Source organism: Vanessa atalanta, chromosome 2 (assembly GCF_905147765.1).
Source record: "Vanessa atalanta chromosome 2, ilVanAtal1.2, whole genome shotgun sequence".
In the NCBI taxonomy this organism is placed as follows: Eukaryota; Metazoa; Arthropoda; class Insecta; order Lepidoptera; family Nymphalidae; genus Vanessa; species Vanessa atalanta.
Genome location: NC_061872.1, coordinates 290,668 through 308,880, shown reverse-complemented (window position 1 = coordinate 308,880; position 18,213 = coordinate 290,668). Strand labels below are relative to the sequence as shown.

Below are 18,213 nucleotides of genomic sequence, written 5' to 3'. Positions count from 1 at the left end.
TCTTCCCACTGCGTAAAATGTGTAGCGGACTCCAGAGCCAACACTTGCACAGTGAATTACGATTAATTATTGCTTTTACAATAAACAAGTGCATGAAAATAACGTTACTCGCGTCAATAGACCAAATTTAAGGCGAATATAAACTGCGAAGTGCTCAGCGAAGTCTGCGAACTGCGAAGTATATACAATAATAAAATCTTCTCCGAGACGCGCTGAATCTACTGGTATGATTTTTATATATATTTATTCTATTGGTTTTATTAATTGGCATTACAAAATAACGTTTCTTCATTTGTTATATATGTATAGTATAGTAGTAATAATGTATATATGTATAGTAAACATAAGTATATTTTTACTTAGTATTGATTTCATAACATACTATTTTAGATATTTGATGGATAGTGTGTGTAGTGACGTCAAAGATTTCAAATTATATTCATGATAAACATCTTCTGCTTTTTCTGCCTGGTATTTATTAAGCCCGGCTATTGCCTGTCTACCGACTGAGCCACTCCACGCTATGCACGGTCTTTAGTATCATCCTGCGTCAGTCCATTTCCTCTCATGTCCTGCTTCTCGACATCCAGCCATTACTTCTTTGATGATATTCATTTAAATGTTAACATCGATTTAGAAATAAATCACTCAGACTGCTTATTCCCATAGGTATTTTTTCATACGTCTGATATAATTATGACAATCAATAAGCAATTGTATTTATGTATTGAATAAAGATGAAGAATTATCACTCGATAGCTCTTGATATTATCTCTGGAATCAAGTAGCTACTCATAATCAAGGGCCTCATCAATGTGTATGAAAATAACATTTATGTTTATTTATTTATAGACAGAGTTAACTTCGAATAACTTGATATTTTCCTAAACAAATAACATAAAAAATATATATATTTGTGATGTGTCTCAAATAATTATATACATGATGAAAAGTTCGCTCTTAATACTTAAAAAGTAATGCATGAAAATATGAATACGAAAAATTTACGCAATAATGAAATTGCAAAAATGTACTAACCTTTGCATATAAATGAAGGATAGAAAACCGCTATTTTTAACGCAATCGTACCCAATGAACTGCAACGCCCAGTGTGACGATAGCCCTAATCAGTGAAGCGTGGACGGTATGTGTGTCGATGCCCGTAGCAAGGACGCGCATCCAAACAAACTTCGATAAGGCGGTAGAACTCACACGCACATATTTAGACAGGTATTGACGAATTAGTCACAGTATGGTTCACTACTATTTACCTAACAGTAGTAGCAGAGAAACTGAAGTACCTCTGTATAACAATAAAGAGTAATATAACTTTCATTAGCTAGAAATAAATCACAAAATTTGTGCATAAAATACGTAATTGTGTATAAGTGGTCTGTTCATTTGCATCAGCTCTCAGTATTCCGATGGGACGTCGAGAGTTCGAATCAAACGAATTTCAAAAGTTAACGAGGTCCTTAAGTATCGTAAGCCGAGTTCCCTGACGGCTGAACGTGCTTGTTTTAATTTGTTTCTCTGTAATTTAGATTACCCTTAACCAAATTTTAGATACTGTATGTTTATGTCAAAATAATAATATTATTGTGTCATTTAGGAGTTACAGTTTTAGAATAATCTTAAAAGTTTTTATGATGTGGATAGGCGAATGAGCCAATGGGCCACCTACTGACAAGTGGTCACTGCAAGAAATATTAACTATTCCCTACATCATCAATGCGCCACCAACTTCGAGAACTAAGATGTTATGTCCCTTGTGCCTGTATTTACACTGACTCACTCACCCTTCAAACCAAACACAAAAGTACTAAGTACTGATGTTAGGCGATAGAATATCTAATGAGTGGGTGGTACCTACCCAGACGAGCTTGCACAAAGCCCTACCACCAAGTAAAAACTTGGTTTTGTTTTATCTCTTAGTTTTTTTATGATTTTTTTTTATCCATTTGTCTAATAATCTATGCAGTGAGTGGATTGTGCAAGGATTACTAAATCACAAATAACAATCCGAAATATATTATTATTCCATATCAATCTCATAAGATTCGATACCACGCCCACGAGATCGTGAGACCTTAACGAGAATACCTCTCTATCTGCAGGATAAAATGATCTTTTGGCATTCGTCGGAACGCATTTATATTCAGGTCAAGATCTATATATTTATATGCTTATTATATTTATATAGGAACCGCTTTAAGAGGATCTTTATACCCAACGATAATTTTTCAAACAAAGATAAATTTGTATTGAACATTCAATGAGTTGATATAAAAACAATCTTTATAAAAAACTAAATGTAATTTAATCCCTGTACGGACGCGAATTAATATGAATGTAGGTACTAATTTGTATTGACAACGCCTAAACTGTGAACATCGTTTCAATCTCCATGGTTTTTATAATTTGATTGTAAGATTTAATTATTGGTTATATTTGTATAATATATTGAAGTTAAATAAAAGCGTTTAAAGATGACGCGACGCTATTACTAATATAGATATTATTAATATTAAATATCACAATTTAATTATTCTAAATTTAAATTTACTTGATTTCAGTATTCGTTTTTACGTTAAATATAAAGTAAGTATCATTATTTTACTATTATTTATAAACTTTGACGAATTAAACCTCATACTGTTATTATTACAAGTCGATTCGTCCGCCTGTACTAATGCACCTGTCGGTAATTTTAGCTAATAATCTTATATTATTACGTATTATTGCATGTTTATCTTTAGATATTGCGGTCGTAGTTGCCTATAATTTATGTAATTCGTTTTTACGTCGTATATCTGTGTGCGTTGTTAATATATTAAAAAGATATATAAAACCTCATTAAGTCCTCAAGTCAATTTAATATTGTCGGTTCCCGATATTAAGTGACGGGTAATATCCTGTAACGTTTAGAAGGCTTCGATAAATGCTTGAAACCGTATAAGCTCCCTATGTTCTTTTGATGTTTACATTGCTTTTTAAATAAAACCCCAAAAGAACAAATAACCGCAAGAATAGCTTCTGTTTCAATTTAATATTGAAAATCTGATCTCTTTCGGTCACTCAGCTTATACAGTATGTGTTAGGAATTTATTTCTAATGAAATGCTTTTCATGAAAATAGTTGAAGACTAGTATAGTATTAATACTAGCGTTCTATATCTACGTGCGTCTCCTTTTGTGTGTGAGTGTGTGTATATTTGTGTGTTGGCGTGTATGCGAGTGCGTGTGTGGGTGTGTATTTGTCAGAAGCAAAATTCTGCCACATGTTTATCTAATGTGAATACTAGAGCATCGTGGTAAAATAAGCTCCTACTCTTGACTTTAAGTCGATACGAGATCTTCACGTACTAGTGGGATATTAAAACGCCGTTTCTTTAGATAAACAAACATCACCGTGACCGAACTAATGACATAAATATAAATACAAGATTACGTTTTGTTTATTAACGATTCACAGGTCATGAACACGGGCCTCGTTATCGAGATTTCCGTGTCATTTTGTATAATTACAGAAGTTTTTTTTTTATTTTATATAGTTAGAATTAAAACACACAAATGAGCCTCCATTGAAACAAAACAAGACGATTATGGTTAAATAAAGATAAAAGTGCACATATTATTGTTGTTACACGAACAATGTATCTACGAATATAATATATATTTTTTACCCAAATAATATAACAATGGCGACGTTTGCCGTAAATGATTTTGATTCAAATCTAAGATCATAATTGTTATTTAATGGTTGAAATTCATACATCATTAAGTTTTAGGTTTTTGTGTTGTGAAATAAAATTACTAAAAAATACTTGACAGTATAATTTTCAAAAATAATAATAATATTTTACATTAACCAATTTTAAAGGCTTATAGTTTGTACGAGTTTGTTTGTTGTTTGTCTTGTGTAAGAGACATTACAGCTTATAGTTAGTATTCATTGAGTTTTATAGATTTTAAACTCAATATAAAGAGACACCTGACTTGACGAAGTTTGGACGTCTAGTTAAATTCTTTAAAGTATAAAGTTACGTTGACGTGAGTCTTATGATTGTTGAATAGATAAAGTCGCGACTTAACGAAACTCACACCTAAATATGTTAGAAAAAAATGTAAAATGTGTGACTTCGTTGATACACTCACATTGTGTCTTACTTGTGATATATTGTCAACCGCATACGTTGATACGCTAATTTGATGCGTATATCCTTATAACGTAATGTTATTGAAGTCAAAGTCGCATATCTTGTCTGACACTGACGATTATCAGATGAGTTCATTCTTACAGAATAGCTTTATTGAACACGAACCAAAATAAACTCTATTTATTTAACTGAAGTATCGATATAAAATAAAATGTAATACATTGATTGAGGCTCATTTTATATTCCATTAATTAAAATGTTCTCTAATGCTGCATCGTTACGTAGATAACGGTACTGATGATAAGAGCGCTGAAGGAACTAATTACTCGCTTCTCAGTTGCAGCTTTTCATTTCGTTCGGGTTATATCTATGTACCGTGTAATCAGTGGCGATAAGCTACCTATCAATTTTACTATTAAAAGAGAACTCATTAAACGTTGGAGTAATAAGGGACTCAGAGATAAAAACTCTTAGTTTAATCACAATCGTTTAACGGAGAGCTATCCTTCTGGATTGAAGTTAAACAAATTGACTTCGCTCAGACGGTGAATATGTGAATACGTATACGTCATGTGTCATTACGTATGGGATTGACATTTTCGCGATGACCAATTTACATTTATATAATAAATTTCAGTCACAATCAGATAACGGTGCAATGATAATAAAATATATATTTAAAATTACATAAATTCATTAAGTATAATTATAAAAATATACATTGTTTTAAAATACACACAAATATCATTTATAGCATTTATTATTGCACGTCAAAAAGCGTAGACTCAATCGACACTTGTCTTAATTGTCACGAGATCCCCAATCTTAAAGCCGAGTTTGTTTCAGCCTTGATCTTAAAAAAATATCACAATCAAATAACGCTTAAACTTTTTATAATTTTTTAGTATTTAAAATCCTATTGAAAATGAATTATCAACATCCGGAAACTGATCTGACAAAAAAATCATTCAAAGTTCACGGACAGATATACGCACACGAGAAACACACATTCTATCATGAATGCGCTTATTATCATTGAAAATTCACTTGTTATTCAACGGGGTAACAATACAGCAGTCTATCTATTTCCGTACCAATGATTAAAGCATACAATTAATGCAAAACGACACTTATGTCGAATACAACAGAACACAAAACGCGCACAGTTAAACTACAAACACCAGCGTATGTTACTAAAATATATTTCAATCTATATCGTCTCTTATTTCCCAGTCAATAAAAGTGATAATGCTGTAAATTTATGAGAGCATTGCAAAGTTATGTCGCCGCTTGTAACACTCCTGATGAGAAAAGGATAAAATTTATGTGTATTTTTAAAACCTTCATTGACAAGGACCTTGAATTACTCGTATTTACCTTTTATATACTTCAATATTATCTGTACGTACAATGAAACGAATACAACTGTGGCTGTTAACGTTTATTTATTTTTTTATTGCATCACTTAATCCACTTGACGAATTAAGAAGAGTCAACTTACAATATTTAATAAAACAGCGAAAATAGTTTAGAAAAATAATAATTTTTTAACGATTTTTTTTTTATATTAGAAGGTCAGGCAAATTGGCCAACACCACCTCATGGCAAATGGTCTCTTAATCATCAACCATTGACATTGGCACTGTAATAAATATTATCCATTCCTTACATCGCCAATGCGACACCAACCTTGGGATAAGATTTTATATAGATAGGATATTACCCGTCCTCATACATATATCACAAATAAAATTACGCAATAACCCATGGGGTTGAAGTAGTTACGATTCAAGCGGGTGCAACAGCTCGTATCAGCTAGTTATCAATTTAACTAGTACGAATATTATCACGCTATTTAGATAAAAGTCATAAATTCGCCGTCGTTTAAATAGCGAATATGAATTCCTATTGAAATATTATTTAAATAAACAGTATAGATGAGGCGTTACCGTTACATTCAAAATTCAACTGAAGAACTAATAATCACTTTTTTATTCGGTTCATCCATTTTTAAAGAAAACACGATGTAAATACTTCGTGTAAAACTATCTTTATTTTTATTTAATGTACGATACGACTTGGGAACCTTCAAGAAAAGAGCGTACTTATTTCTTAAAGGCCAGCAACGCACCTGTAACCCCCCTGGTGTTGCAGATGTCCATGGGCGGTGGTAATCACTTTCCATCAGGTGAGCCTCATGTTCGAAGTCAAAGTCAAAATCAAAGTCAAAAATCTTTATTCAATATAGAAGTGTTTACACTTGCTTATTGATTGTCAAAAATCTACCACCGGTTCGGAATTTAGCACCTCGGACCTGAGAAGAACCGGCGAAAGAAACTCAGCGGGATATATTTTTTTTATTTTTTTTAACCATTTTCCATGTAGGGATAGATATTTTCCTCGTTTGCCCCCTATACCATAAAAAAAAAAAAAATTACTTTCTCCCACGGGCGCTGGCATTGCAATAAGTTAATTTACACTGGCTTAATCACGCTTCAAACAAACTCAGCTAGAAAAATAGATATTTTTGGGTAGAATAATTGACGAGTGAACTATTGACATCCACCCAAGGGGTAACATAGCCCTATTTAATACCTATGACATTTTTTTGGGGTGTGACTCCTACGATACCAAAAAAGAGCCAATTTAGTCGAAGTGAGTTTCGGTTGCTCACTGGTCATCCGGCTTATGAATAACAACGATTTTCATCATCAAAACTGCTCATTATATATCGAATTACAGTAACAGGTATTAAGTATTATTACGTATTATTTCATACAAGATATTATTCCTGTTTCGACTTCGACTTCTTAAGCAAGATATTAATTACAATCGTCACATAATCCAACTGACTTAGAAAATCAATTATGACATTTATGTGTCCATATTGATGTTAGGTTTATAACAGTTTCACGTAACAAATATCTTTTGATGATTGTAATTAAAACTATTAGTCAGGTGAACTTTTACAAAATGATAACTATCAGTTTTCATGTTTAAAAACAAGATAAGACAAGTGAATGCTCTCCTAGACGATATTTTAAGAATATCCATATCTATATTGTGCCAGTTAAGTGTAAAACTTTAGCTGGGGTATGACAATACTCCAAGAGTCCAAGAGATCAGAATGAAACCTGCGAATTCTGCTAGACGTCATATTTTATGTTTGGAGTTAGAAATAAAGAAATTAATATGATGTTCATATGTACAAGGTAGTGATAATTATTATCAGTCTAAAATAATGTTTGTTTGGAAGATTGTTATAATGTAAGCTAGGAATAGTAAATAAAAATCCGTTTAATTCACTACCTATTTTTTTGATAATTCGCCTTAAGGAAGTTGGTGTTATCTGTAGTTAAAGCTTTTATTCTCATTTATTTACGCCGAACTAACTTACTGCTAGACAAGAATGTAAGAGGGTATGGTCAGAGAAAGTTACTTCAAAACTCTAACACTTGAGAAACGTCTGATGGTTCCTGATAATATATTGGCAATGGGAAATCCGCCGAGGACGCGGCTAGTTACTATATAAGAATAATTGTACTGTAAATGAATGCTTGTTGACTTCCAGGCAGGGTACATAACATGCATATATAATTTTATTTAACTAACATGACTGAATATTTAGATCTCGAAAATGAGTAACTACTGAGTTTCTTGCCGGTTCTTCTCACGGAATAAAGTATATTTTGATTTTGTATAATGCTACTAATAGTAAAAGTATTTTATTATTTATGTATTGCATTCAATTACACTCGTCTTCGATAATCTTATACATTACTACGTTATAAAGACAGAAATCGTATTGTATTTAAATGTCTCCAGGTCTGAGTGTTCATTGAATACATTAAAATACGACATTACCACATTATAATAATTTACGTAACACCATTGTTTTGTAGATAATAAAATAAATAATCTGACCACAGAGCTGTAAATAACAAGTCGTCAGATTCCCTTTACCGGACAGACTTATCTCTGATTAAGATCAATTCGGAAGCAAATATTCCGTTCTATTAGTTACGTATACAAAGTTCTTCTCAAATCATGGATCTCATAAAAGATAATTGAATTAAAATGATTAAAGATTAATTTAAATGTAAAGCTACAATAAAATGTAGACTCTACCAATAAAAACCAACTAGAAACTCAGAAATGAGGGTAATATCTTATTTAAAAAAAAAATTAACAAATACATTTTTATATCATGTATGAGGATATATAACTTACAATACATCCAATACTCATAAATAGCCACGATACAGTGTCAAAAAGTGAGTAATTATTGCTTAGTCTAGTCCGCAAATTCAGTTAAGTACCTATAAGTAAATACGTTACTCTCTTAGCTTTGTAGTTGTTGGGAAAGCTCTAAAAATGTAAATGAACGTATACGGGGAAGGAAAATTATTTACAGTAACAAACAGTAATTACTGATACCAATTTTTGCATAGCAGTGTTATCGTATTTGAGCTCATTAAATTTGTCTCAATGAATATGTTTTAGGTATACTTCGTACTGACTTTTTTAGTCTTTTTAATTTAAATTCTTATCTCGTGACAACCTAATATCGCGTGTGGCGAGCAACAAAGTTACAGTCGGATTTGTAATACGCAAATATTAGCCAACCAGTTTGAAAAGTTGTCTTAACGTCAATGTATTTCCTTCATCAATCTAATTAATACAGAAACATCCTTTCGAGTTTTTATAGTCGAGTCGCCAGGCGTCCGTCTTTAACCGGACATGATTCTGTCGGGCTAAGTTTTTATACCTGTCTGATATGTCCGGATTTTGGTGACAGTTGAGTGCAACGGTCATTCCTGCAACGGATTCTCCCGCATTAACACTTTGTTTACTTAAAAGTAGTTGTAAATAATGTAGTAGTTATCTTGATATTTTTATATATAATTTGCGAATTTTGAAAACGTTTAAATGTTCTGTTTGGTTGATTAAACTAAAAAGAAAATAACTCAATTTTTTTCTATATATTTAAGTATGATGTTAAAATTCAAATCAAAATGATAGCACGATGTTTGAATGATGATGATGTTGATTCGAATTACCACCCAACATCAGACGAATTTTAAACCCAAAATTGAACACGTTAACATTCAGAGTGAACCCACTTCTTCGGTAGAGAATGTGTTCTAACCACTGTGCTCTCTCGGTCACATACAAGTACGTAACTATGATTGCAGCGATGGCAACATTACAAGGAGAGTGAAACCGAACTGCTATCGACAAAAACCTCGTCCGTTGACCTTACATGTGTAACAGCAGTGTTATGACAACAGTCACTCAGATCGTACTGAACAAGATTGAGAATTTATTTATCTGTCAAACTCTGTAGCTGTGTATCTGATTGGATACTTTCTTATTATTGCGATCTGTGCGTGACTTCATTTGTAAAGAAATATTAAAATAAAAAAAAAAACTAACCCTTTAATAATTTATATTTAAAATATTTTCGTTAATGTTATTGCAGAAAAAAGGTGATATATATATATTAGTATCCGGCATAAAAAGGAAGAGGTTTCCTATTCGTCCATATATTTGTTGCGCTCAAAAGAATAAACGCAAGTGACAAAACAGCTCACAACTCGTTGCGGACACCAAAATATTCAAGTCCCTGATTTAAGTGACAAGTATCACGTAATCAGACCTTTTCTGTATGTAAAATTATAGCAACAGTTTAACACATTGGAAAAAAAATGACAAATTTAATTACTATAATAAATTAATTTTACGATTAAATGCAATTGAACGTAGTTTCCTGATAGGTTACCGGTTACATAACAATCGTTAACGAACGACAATATGGTGTTTTCCATATACATAAACACGTGCATATTTTATCACAAATATTTCCGTATACGATTGATTTTAATTCGTTTATTTATTCGAATTTAAGTTAAACTTAAACATGACAAAATTCTCAACAACACAAAATATTTATATTTCATAAAAAAAAAATCTTGACTTCATGTTTGTTTAAATTTCTTGCAAGCCTGTAGATTTTACAAAGATAAGGCAGCGATTTAAACAGAAATGTTTCAGTAATGAGGTGTAACGTTGTCAAAAGCCTCGAAACCAGCCGAGTAGTAACAAGATTCGTTTTATGTATGAAATAATCAAAAATGTACTTTACTATTGTTGATATATAGTTGATTCTACCTGCATTTAAAATTGGTCGCGAACACGCCGCGGAGCGTGTCTGTGGGAGCACGCGAACAATGATGGTTGGAATGTGATACGAAAAAAAACGTGGGAGCGAGACCCATGGAACAGAGGGAGACGCAAGATTCAGTTGAGCGAGTACACTTCCGCTGTACGAGGGGGACTCAGGTGTTATTAAGAACTCCCAACAGGTTACTAAATTTAAATTTTAAATATACCAAACTCTATATTCCTAAATAATTTACGATATCCACGATGCAGCAAGTAATGTACACATATATATTTATTTGTATACTTCTGTTCTAACTAAAAAAAAAAATCCTGTAAAAATGCTGACTGATCTCGTAGAATTAAAATTCAAATATCCATTACTCACTAAATATAAAAACAGCTTTAAATAAACAACAACAAACAAAACATCTAAAATCTATACTAATGTCTTAAATGCGAAAGTTAGTCGTTCAGACCGTCTGTCTGTTACGCTTTCACGTCCTTACCACTGAACCGAATTTGATGAAACATGGTATAAGGCATAAATTCCAACGAAAGACATACAATACAGGCTACTGTTTCATACTTAACACCTAACGACTAACCCCTAAAACGCGAGCGAAACAGCGGGCGAAAACTATTTATAAACAATAAACAAATAAGGAAACAATATACATAGGATAATAAAAATATTCTCACGTAAATATCTTTTAAAACTTACATATTAAAAAAATATATATATAATTAATTATATCTTTATTCAATATCATGAAATGTTGTTTTCATGATGACTGCTGATCGATATGTATTACGTCATTAAGACATAAATATGGCGAACGGCAACTTACAAAAATGCATTACAAACATTTATATGCAAAATATCCGCATCGAATTAACACTAGTCCTCAAAATGATCGCCTGTAAAATTGACAACATCAAATATTCGATGATATTTCTATGGATCGAGTCCATTTACACCGTGAGAATATCAGAGGAGAATATATTTCCTCAATAGACAAGTACGGGTGACCTCATTAATATCACTGGCTGGCTAATACGATCGGAATCGTGATTTATTCAATTCCGGCTCAAGTTGACGACCAATCAACGATTACTAACCTAACTTTTGCAAAATGTAACGAGGCAGTTAACATTTAAATTTAGGTTGCGCGCTCAGTTTCGGCCGAGAACAAGAACAGGTCTGATTATATCAGATCAAATCGCACACATATCACACACAGTAGTCAACTATTTCTGCTTCAAGTTTCATCCAAATTCGTCCAGACGTTTAGCGAGATTGTGTAACAAACATATAAACTTTCCTAAATATTATACCAGTAGGATAAAGTTGTCAACCTGTTATACAACGAATATGTATTAATCCCTCAGGATTTTTGTTACACAATCTCGCTAAACGTCTGGACGAATTTGGATGAAACTTGAAGCAGAAATAGTTGACTACTTTCTCCTACCCTGAGCTGAGTTGGCCCAGTGGTTAGAACGCGCGCATCTTAACCGATGATTTCGGGTTCAAACTCAGGCAGGCACCACTGAATATTCATGTGCTTAATTTGTGTTTATAATTCAAGTGCTCGGCGGTGAAGGAAAACATCGTGAGGAAAACTGCATGTGTCTAATTTCAACGGCATTCTGCCACATATGTATTCCACCAACACGCATTGGAGCAGCGTGGTGGAATATGCTCCAAACCTTCTCCTCAAAGGGAGAGGAGGCCTTTAGTCCAGCAGTGAGGAAATTTACAGGCTGCTAATGATAATGCTCAACCTTCTCCTACCACCAGCATACGCTGGCGAAGTTACAAGAACAAACTTTACCAGCACTATTTGTCATTCAATAATTTTATTATTTCTTGATAAAAAATATTTAATTAATTTTAGGTTTTTTAAAGGATGTACATAATTATCATGTTCTTGGAACGAATGCTAACTGGCTGATACGATAGTGATGATCACTGCTTGTGTCGATAAAGAATCGTTTTGTCAAAATCAAAATGTATTTGTAATCTATAATCTCATATAAAACGACTCAAAGTGCTTGTAAGAGCATATTTCAATAAAATATATTTAGAATAAATAAATTTATTATTTCGAAATTAGAGAGAAAACTGAGAAAAACCGGCAAGATACTCAGTAGTTACTATTTACTATTATAAAATACGGGGTTATATTTAATAACGTTTAAGGATTCGGCAAGCTAAGTTTAACGAATCTCTCTCAAATGATATTATTGTTTACATCTCAGATAGACGGACAGACAGTGTAAGATAGAGTTCAGTTTGTAAATTTATAAGTTATTTTATAAAAATTGCGACATTTATAAAAAAGTAGATGCAGGTTGAAGTTTCAACATTAGCCGTAAAATTAAAAGTCGGGAGCAGACAATGTTTTCACCGTAATTTAATGAAATTCGCATGATGACAAATCTGTTTGTTATATAGAAGGATTATCGCAAAGATTCGCTAATCAAGTGAAGTGTATGATCAAATATTTTTATCAAACAATGTTATCTCGCAAATAAGACGCAGTGACGTGTTTCTGTCGCCTTGATCTTCAGAATTATGATATCTTCTTCTTATACTAGATAACAACAATTACTCATATACGTTATATATTAATCGAAATGGTTCAGTAAATAGATGGATCTTTACCAAAAACAGTGGGTTCTTTCGTAACATAATATCGAACATGAACTCTTAAAATGTCTAAAGTTCAGACTTGGGACGTTAGCGGACTGTGTTCAAACTGAGATGGCCCAGTGCATCTTAACCTATGATTGCGGGTTCAAGCCTAGACAAGCACCACTAAAGTTTCATGTGCTTCATTGGTGCTTATAATTCATCTATTGCTTGGCGGTGAAGGAGAACATCGCGAGGAAACCTATATGTGCCTAATTTCAACAAAATTCTGCCACACGTGTATCCTCCAACCGGCATTGAAGCAGCGTGATGCAATATGCTCCAAACCTCTCAAAAGGAGAGCAGGACTTAGCCCAGCAGTGGAAAATTTACAGGCTGTTACTGTTGATCAAACTTATTGTGTGATATAACCAAAGAAGCAGAACGAATACGATATAGAGGACGAATGTAAAACCACAAAATACATGCACACGTAATGTTAATTTGACAATGGCAACATGTACTTCCACTTATTATTTACATGTATTTACATATTCTCCGAGTATTTTGAAGGAAACTTTCAAGATCTTCCGTGATTTTTAGCATTGTAACCATTGAGTAAATACCAAGGAATCGCTCGGCTTCGCACATAAGTATTCTGAAGATATCGTGATTAATAAAAAGGTGCATCCATATTCCATGACAAACATAATCGTACTAATCACCCCGAGAAAATACCTGTCAACATGATGACATGCACAAAAACAATAGATTATGAAATGTTTTCGAGAAAGTCTTATTACAAAATTGTATAATACAAAAACTCGACCGAATAATGTAGCGGGTTCGTATATTTAAATTATTTGTTCATTTAAAAAAATATATTGAGTTTTCAGAGCAACATATTTGCCTAATAAGCGAATAAAATTATATTTATTGGTTTTGATATTCTAAAATTAATTAAAACTTTAAAGGGTTGAATTGAATGTAATAAATTCCTTACTTTGAACCCGTGCGTTAATAGTAAATCAGTCTAGATATTAGATGACATTATTTTGTATATATAATTATTACGTGTGTTTGCTTAATGGAAGCGTTTTCAGAACTCTTATCGCATTATAATCAGCTCTGTGGGATTTTTTATGACAAAAACAATACATTTTGATAAATCTATCACGATGATCAAATGTCAACATGAGCGAAAAACGTGCTCTGCTATCTTAATAACAGAACTCTTCCAACTGTGACTTTTACTATCAACTGCGATTCAGAGTACCCCGTCTTATCCGATGACCGGAAGGACCTTAAGCGAGTAGCGATTGAAGCTAATGATGCCGTTGAAATAGTACAATTTGATTCGTTGATATTTGTGATATTACTAATGTTTTGATAAATAAGTAAAGTAATACAAAGTATACCGCGTTGTTTATATATTCGGATAAGATTATGATATTCTTGTTAAGATTGATATGAGTGTGCAGGTTACAGACAATTTCTTCACCAGCAAGAACGAGATCAGATTTGAACACAAAATAATCCAATAGTGTTTTAAATAGTGTGTTAAAATTATTTTTCAATGTTATTTTAATTTTGTAAAATTCGAAACAAGTTTTCATTGCGTTTATTACTTTATATGAAGAATTTATTTTTCAAAATCAATCAATCATTAAAAATCAATTTTTATTCAATTCTACGTAAATATTCCTAAACAATGTTTAATAAATAATAATAAAAAAACAGTACATATTTTTACACTTTATCGTTGTTGGTATATATAATATAAACCGCTTTATGTTGATTAATATGCCATTGTAATTTAAATAATTTAATATTTAATTGAAAATTTAAATATATTACTGTAATCGAGATAATATTTTATTACCACTGTCGTCATCGTTAAAGAAATAAAAGTCTTAAGTATATTTAACCTAGAATTATAAATAAAATAATATTTAATAGAGTATTTAGTTTGGCTACTGAAATCTATCTAAAACCATGAAGGATCTAGCTGTGTATAACGATGAAATAATATCGCAAGATACAACTAGATTCATTATAATATGTTCAAAGATAATAAATAACATCAGATGACCCAATATTGATGACTTAAAACAGATGTGTTGGTTCAATAACGTTGATACTGCTATCAGCAACGTTTTCTTCATAAACAAACTGTTCTAGAAAATAGAGGTAATCTATTTACTAAGAAATATTCCATTGCGAATTTAACGATTATTGCAAAGCTTTATCAATATGAATATAAAACGAGAGTTCAAAATTTATGTAATTAAAATATGTAATGAAACTACTATTGTACGTCCGTGATAAGAATGCAAGATGGACAATCTCAAGGCAAGCTAAGAATAGTTAACTTTAACTTATTTAAATAAAATGTATTTACAACACAAGATAACACGCAGGATTAATCACAACGATTTGTACAATTATCATAATAAAAGATAAAAATAGAAACCAAGTAACAAGCTACTTAGAGATAGCGAAAGTAAACAAAAAAAATATCAGATATTATTATTTTATCGCAATGTGGGTCAGGTATCTTATCGTTAATAATAAATCTGTAAATGATAATTCAGTTTCACTCAAAGTTGTTTCAATTAATGATCGTGGCGTGATGGACGAAACGAAAGTCCGCGGAATGTGAGCTGGTCACTTTTCGTTCCATATCATTTATTAACAACATTCAGTTGCCAGTTTATTAAAATTCTTTATTTGACAAATTAAGAAGATAAGTTATTTCACGTGATTCATTTTTTAGAAGACCAAACGGTACGAAACAAAATTGTTTAGTAAAATCAACATTCATTGTTTTCTCATCGGTCCAATAAAAATTACCATAAAATCGTTTACCTATTCAAAAATTCATTAGAATCATGAAACAAAACTGCTCTGGTCCAACAAATATGCCTTGAACTACTTACGCAGAGTCGGCCTTTACTTCGTAAACCCTCTACTTGCATGAAGGTTTCACGAAATAACGATATTAACTCGTTTAAATGTTCAGATAAACGTGCTCAGTCTCTTTGAAAGTTATTTACTAAGAGAATGTGAAAACTTAATTTTAAATTTTATTCATCTCGTCTTTAGTTCATTTCAGTTCAATATCAAAGTACTGAACTTCGACCACAAAAAATAAAAAAATAACATAATGCAAATAAACATTAGAAGACGCAGCGAAAACATTTTTGTTAATATTAAATAACTGGATTTCAATTACAATTTGCGTTAAATGTTTGGTTAAGTTATCATATTTGCTGCACGAGTCTTCATCAAATAGGAATGTAGTAACGCTTTCGTATTTAATGATAGCAGTTAACATTGAATCATTAATTAAACAGACTCTGTTAATAAAATTAAATTGAAGATTATTATATCGATTGTAAATGAATATTAAAATCTTTGTTACCTATAATTGGCTTACTGCGTAATTATATATAATATAGCAAAAACGAATTTGGTAATAAGTAGGTGATTTACAGCAACATAACTAATGTTATTCAGGTTAAAACATCATCAAAGACAATATTACCTATCTATAATCATATTAAACCAACATTGTACTTTTTCTCGCTTGCCAATAATGTAATTGATTTATGCTTGCGATCAACTTCAGTTGAATTTATGTTATTGTTACTATCGCAGTTTGATAGCCCGGTCAAAGGTCGTGTGGTTATTACAAGGTAACTTTTATTTAACTTATTTGTAATGACTCACCTCTAGCCCAGCCGGTGAGCACGTTCCCGAGGTATGCCACTTTGTATACCGGGTCTGGTTCACTAATTCGTACGCTGTTTGTACGTCGCAGCAACCGGCCCAAACCACGAGACAGTCTTCCTATAGCTCTCGCCGTAAAGTCTTTTCCAGAAGCGCCATCCGCCAAACAGACCTCATTTGGCAAAATTGATCTTCCTTGGACATTCTCTCTGTGAGCTATCAACTTTGGAATCGTCAAGGGATTTGACTTCTTGCGCTCTGGAGTCAGGGTTTTCGCCTGATTCACACTATACACGTTGCAATTTTTCTTATAAATTTGGCTCTCTTTGGTTTGGTCCGCTCCGTAATCAGTCTTGTCGGAACTTTCAGTGTTTCCCGATTTTCCGTTTAGGTTCTCGCTTTGAGAATTGTTATTTAGAGTATCTGTTTGGCCGTCGCTGTATCGACGCTCCAAAGTCAGTCGCCTCTTAAGGAGAGATGGGTTTCGTAGCAATATGCTAGTTTCACTGGAACTTCTGTTTTTTAGTATATGAATTTTTTTCACCCGAGAGACTGCGCAGTCGACCGAATCAGTGCTAACCGTCCTTTCCGTTTTCCCCTCCTCGTCCAGGAAGCGAACTCTCAAACCGTTAGATTTGCAATCATTAATTGTTTTTTCCGCATCTTGCAATCGCTCCGGTTGATTTTTTGCGCCTCCTTCTAAGCAATGGCGTTCATTTTCACTTAGAGTTCCGCGAGCCATTTTCGCGAAAAAGACTTTACTTTTTTTTGAAAATTTTACATTCTGAGTATTCCTGCCTCGTAGAGCAGTTGCGGTCGTAACTCGTTTAAATATAAATTGTTATCTAGTTCACGATACAAAGCATTAAACCAGTCACTTCTTAGCTAACTTACAACACACACAGTAGTAACACACTTCGTCCATTAAAGAACGACACCGGTTTGGAATGTAGCTTGCACTTACTTAATACACTTGACGGTTTGTTGGAGAAATGTTTACAAAAACCCGTGCAAATAAGAATTCCTTCGGAATCACTCGGTTACGATAGTATTGCGAATGGCAGGTGATTATGATTACAACACCAGTGGATATTCCGCCACGGTTGCGGCGACGTGCGGCGCGGGCGTGCGACTCGCGCGGCTCGCGGAGGAGGTATGGCGCCGACGCGGGCGCGCGGGCGCACCACGACCGGTCACTCGATCCCGACTTTGATTTTAATGTTCCGACTTATGTTGCGGAGCTAATCCATCGTCAGCAACCTGTAGGCAAACATAAACTTTGTATTAATAAAAATTCAATTATTTTAAATTAGGTTCATCGTAAAATCAAGTAAATAGGTCTGTTGCAATAATCTGCATAAAATAAAAACGAAATTAATGTTTTCATGCTTCTCGAACACGAAAACAAGCTTAAATAATTTGTCGGTACAAAAAACATATCAATAATAGAGAAGGAACCGCTGCTCTTACAAAAACTGTCTAGCGTTCTTTAAAAAAAACGCAACATACATATTTAATGATA

At 32.8% G+C, this 18,213-nt stretch overlaps 1 protein-coding gene across 1 annotated transcript in view; it reads right to left on the bottom strand.

Annotated features, from left to right (window-relative positions):
• The window catches only part of LOC125070969, a 60,155-nt gene extending 42,290 nt beyond the window's left edge, over positions 1–17,865 (bottom strand). Inside the window, exon 1 of the mRNA XM_047681005.1 lies at positions 16,692–17,865. Within this exon, the coding sequence (XP_047536961.1) occupies positions 16,692–17,433 (742 nt within the window). The 5' untranslated portion in view covers positions 17,434–17,865. The remainder of the gene's footprint in view (positions 1–16,691) is intronic.
• Between the last annotated feature and the right edge of the window lie 348 nt (positions 17,866–18,213).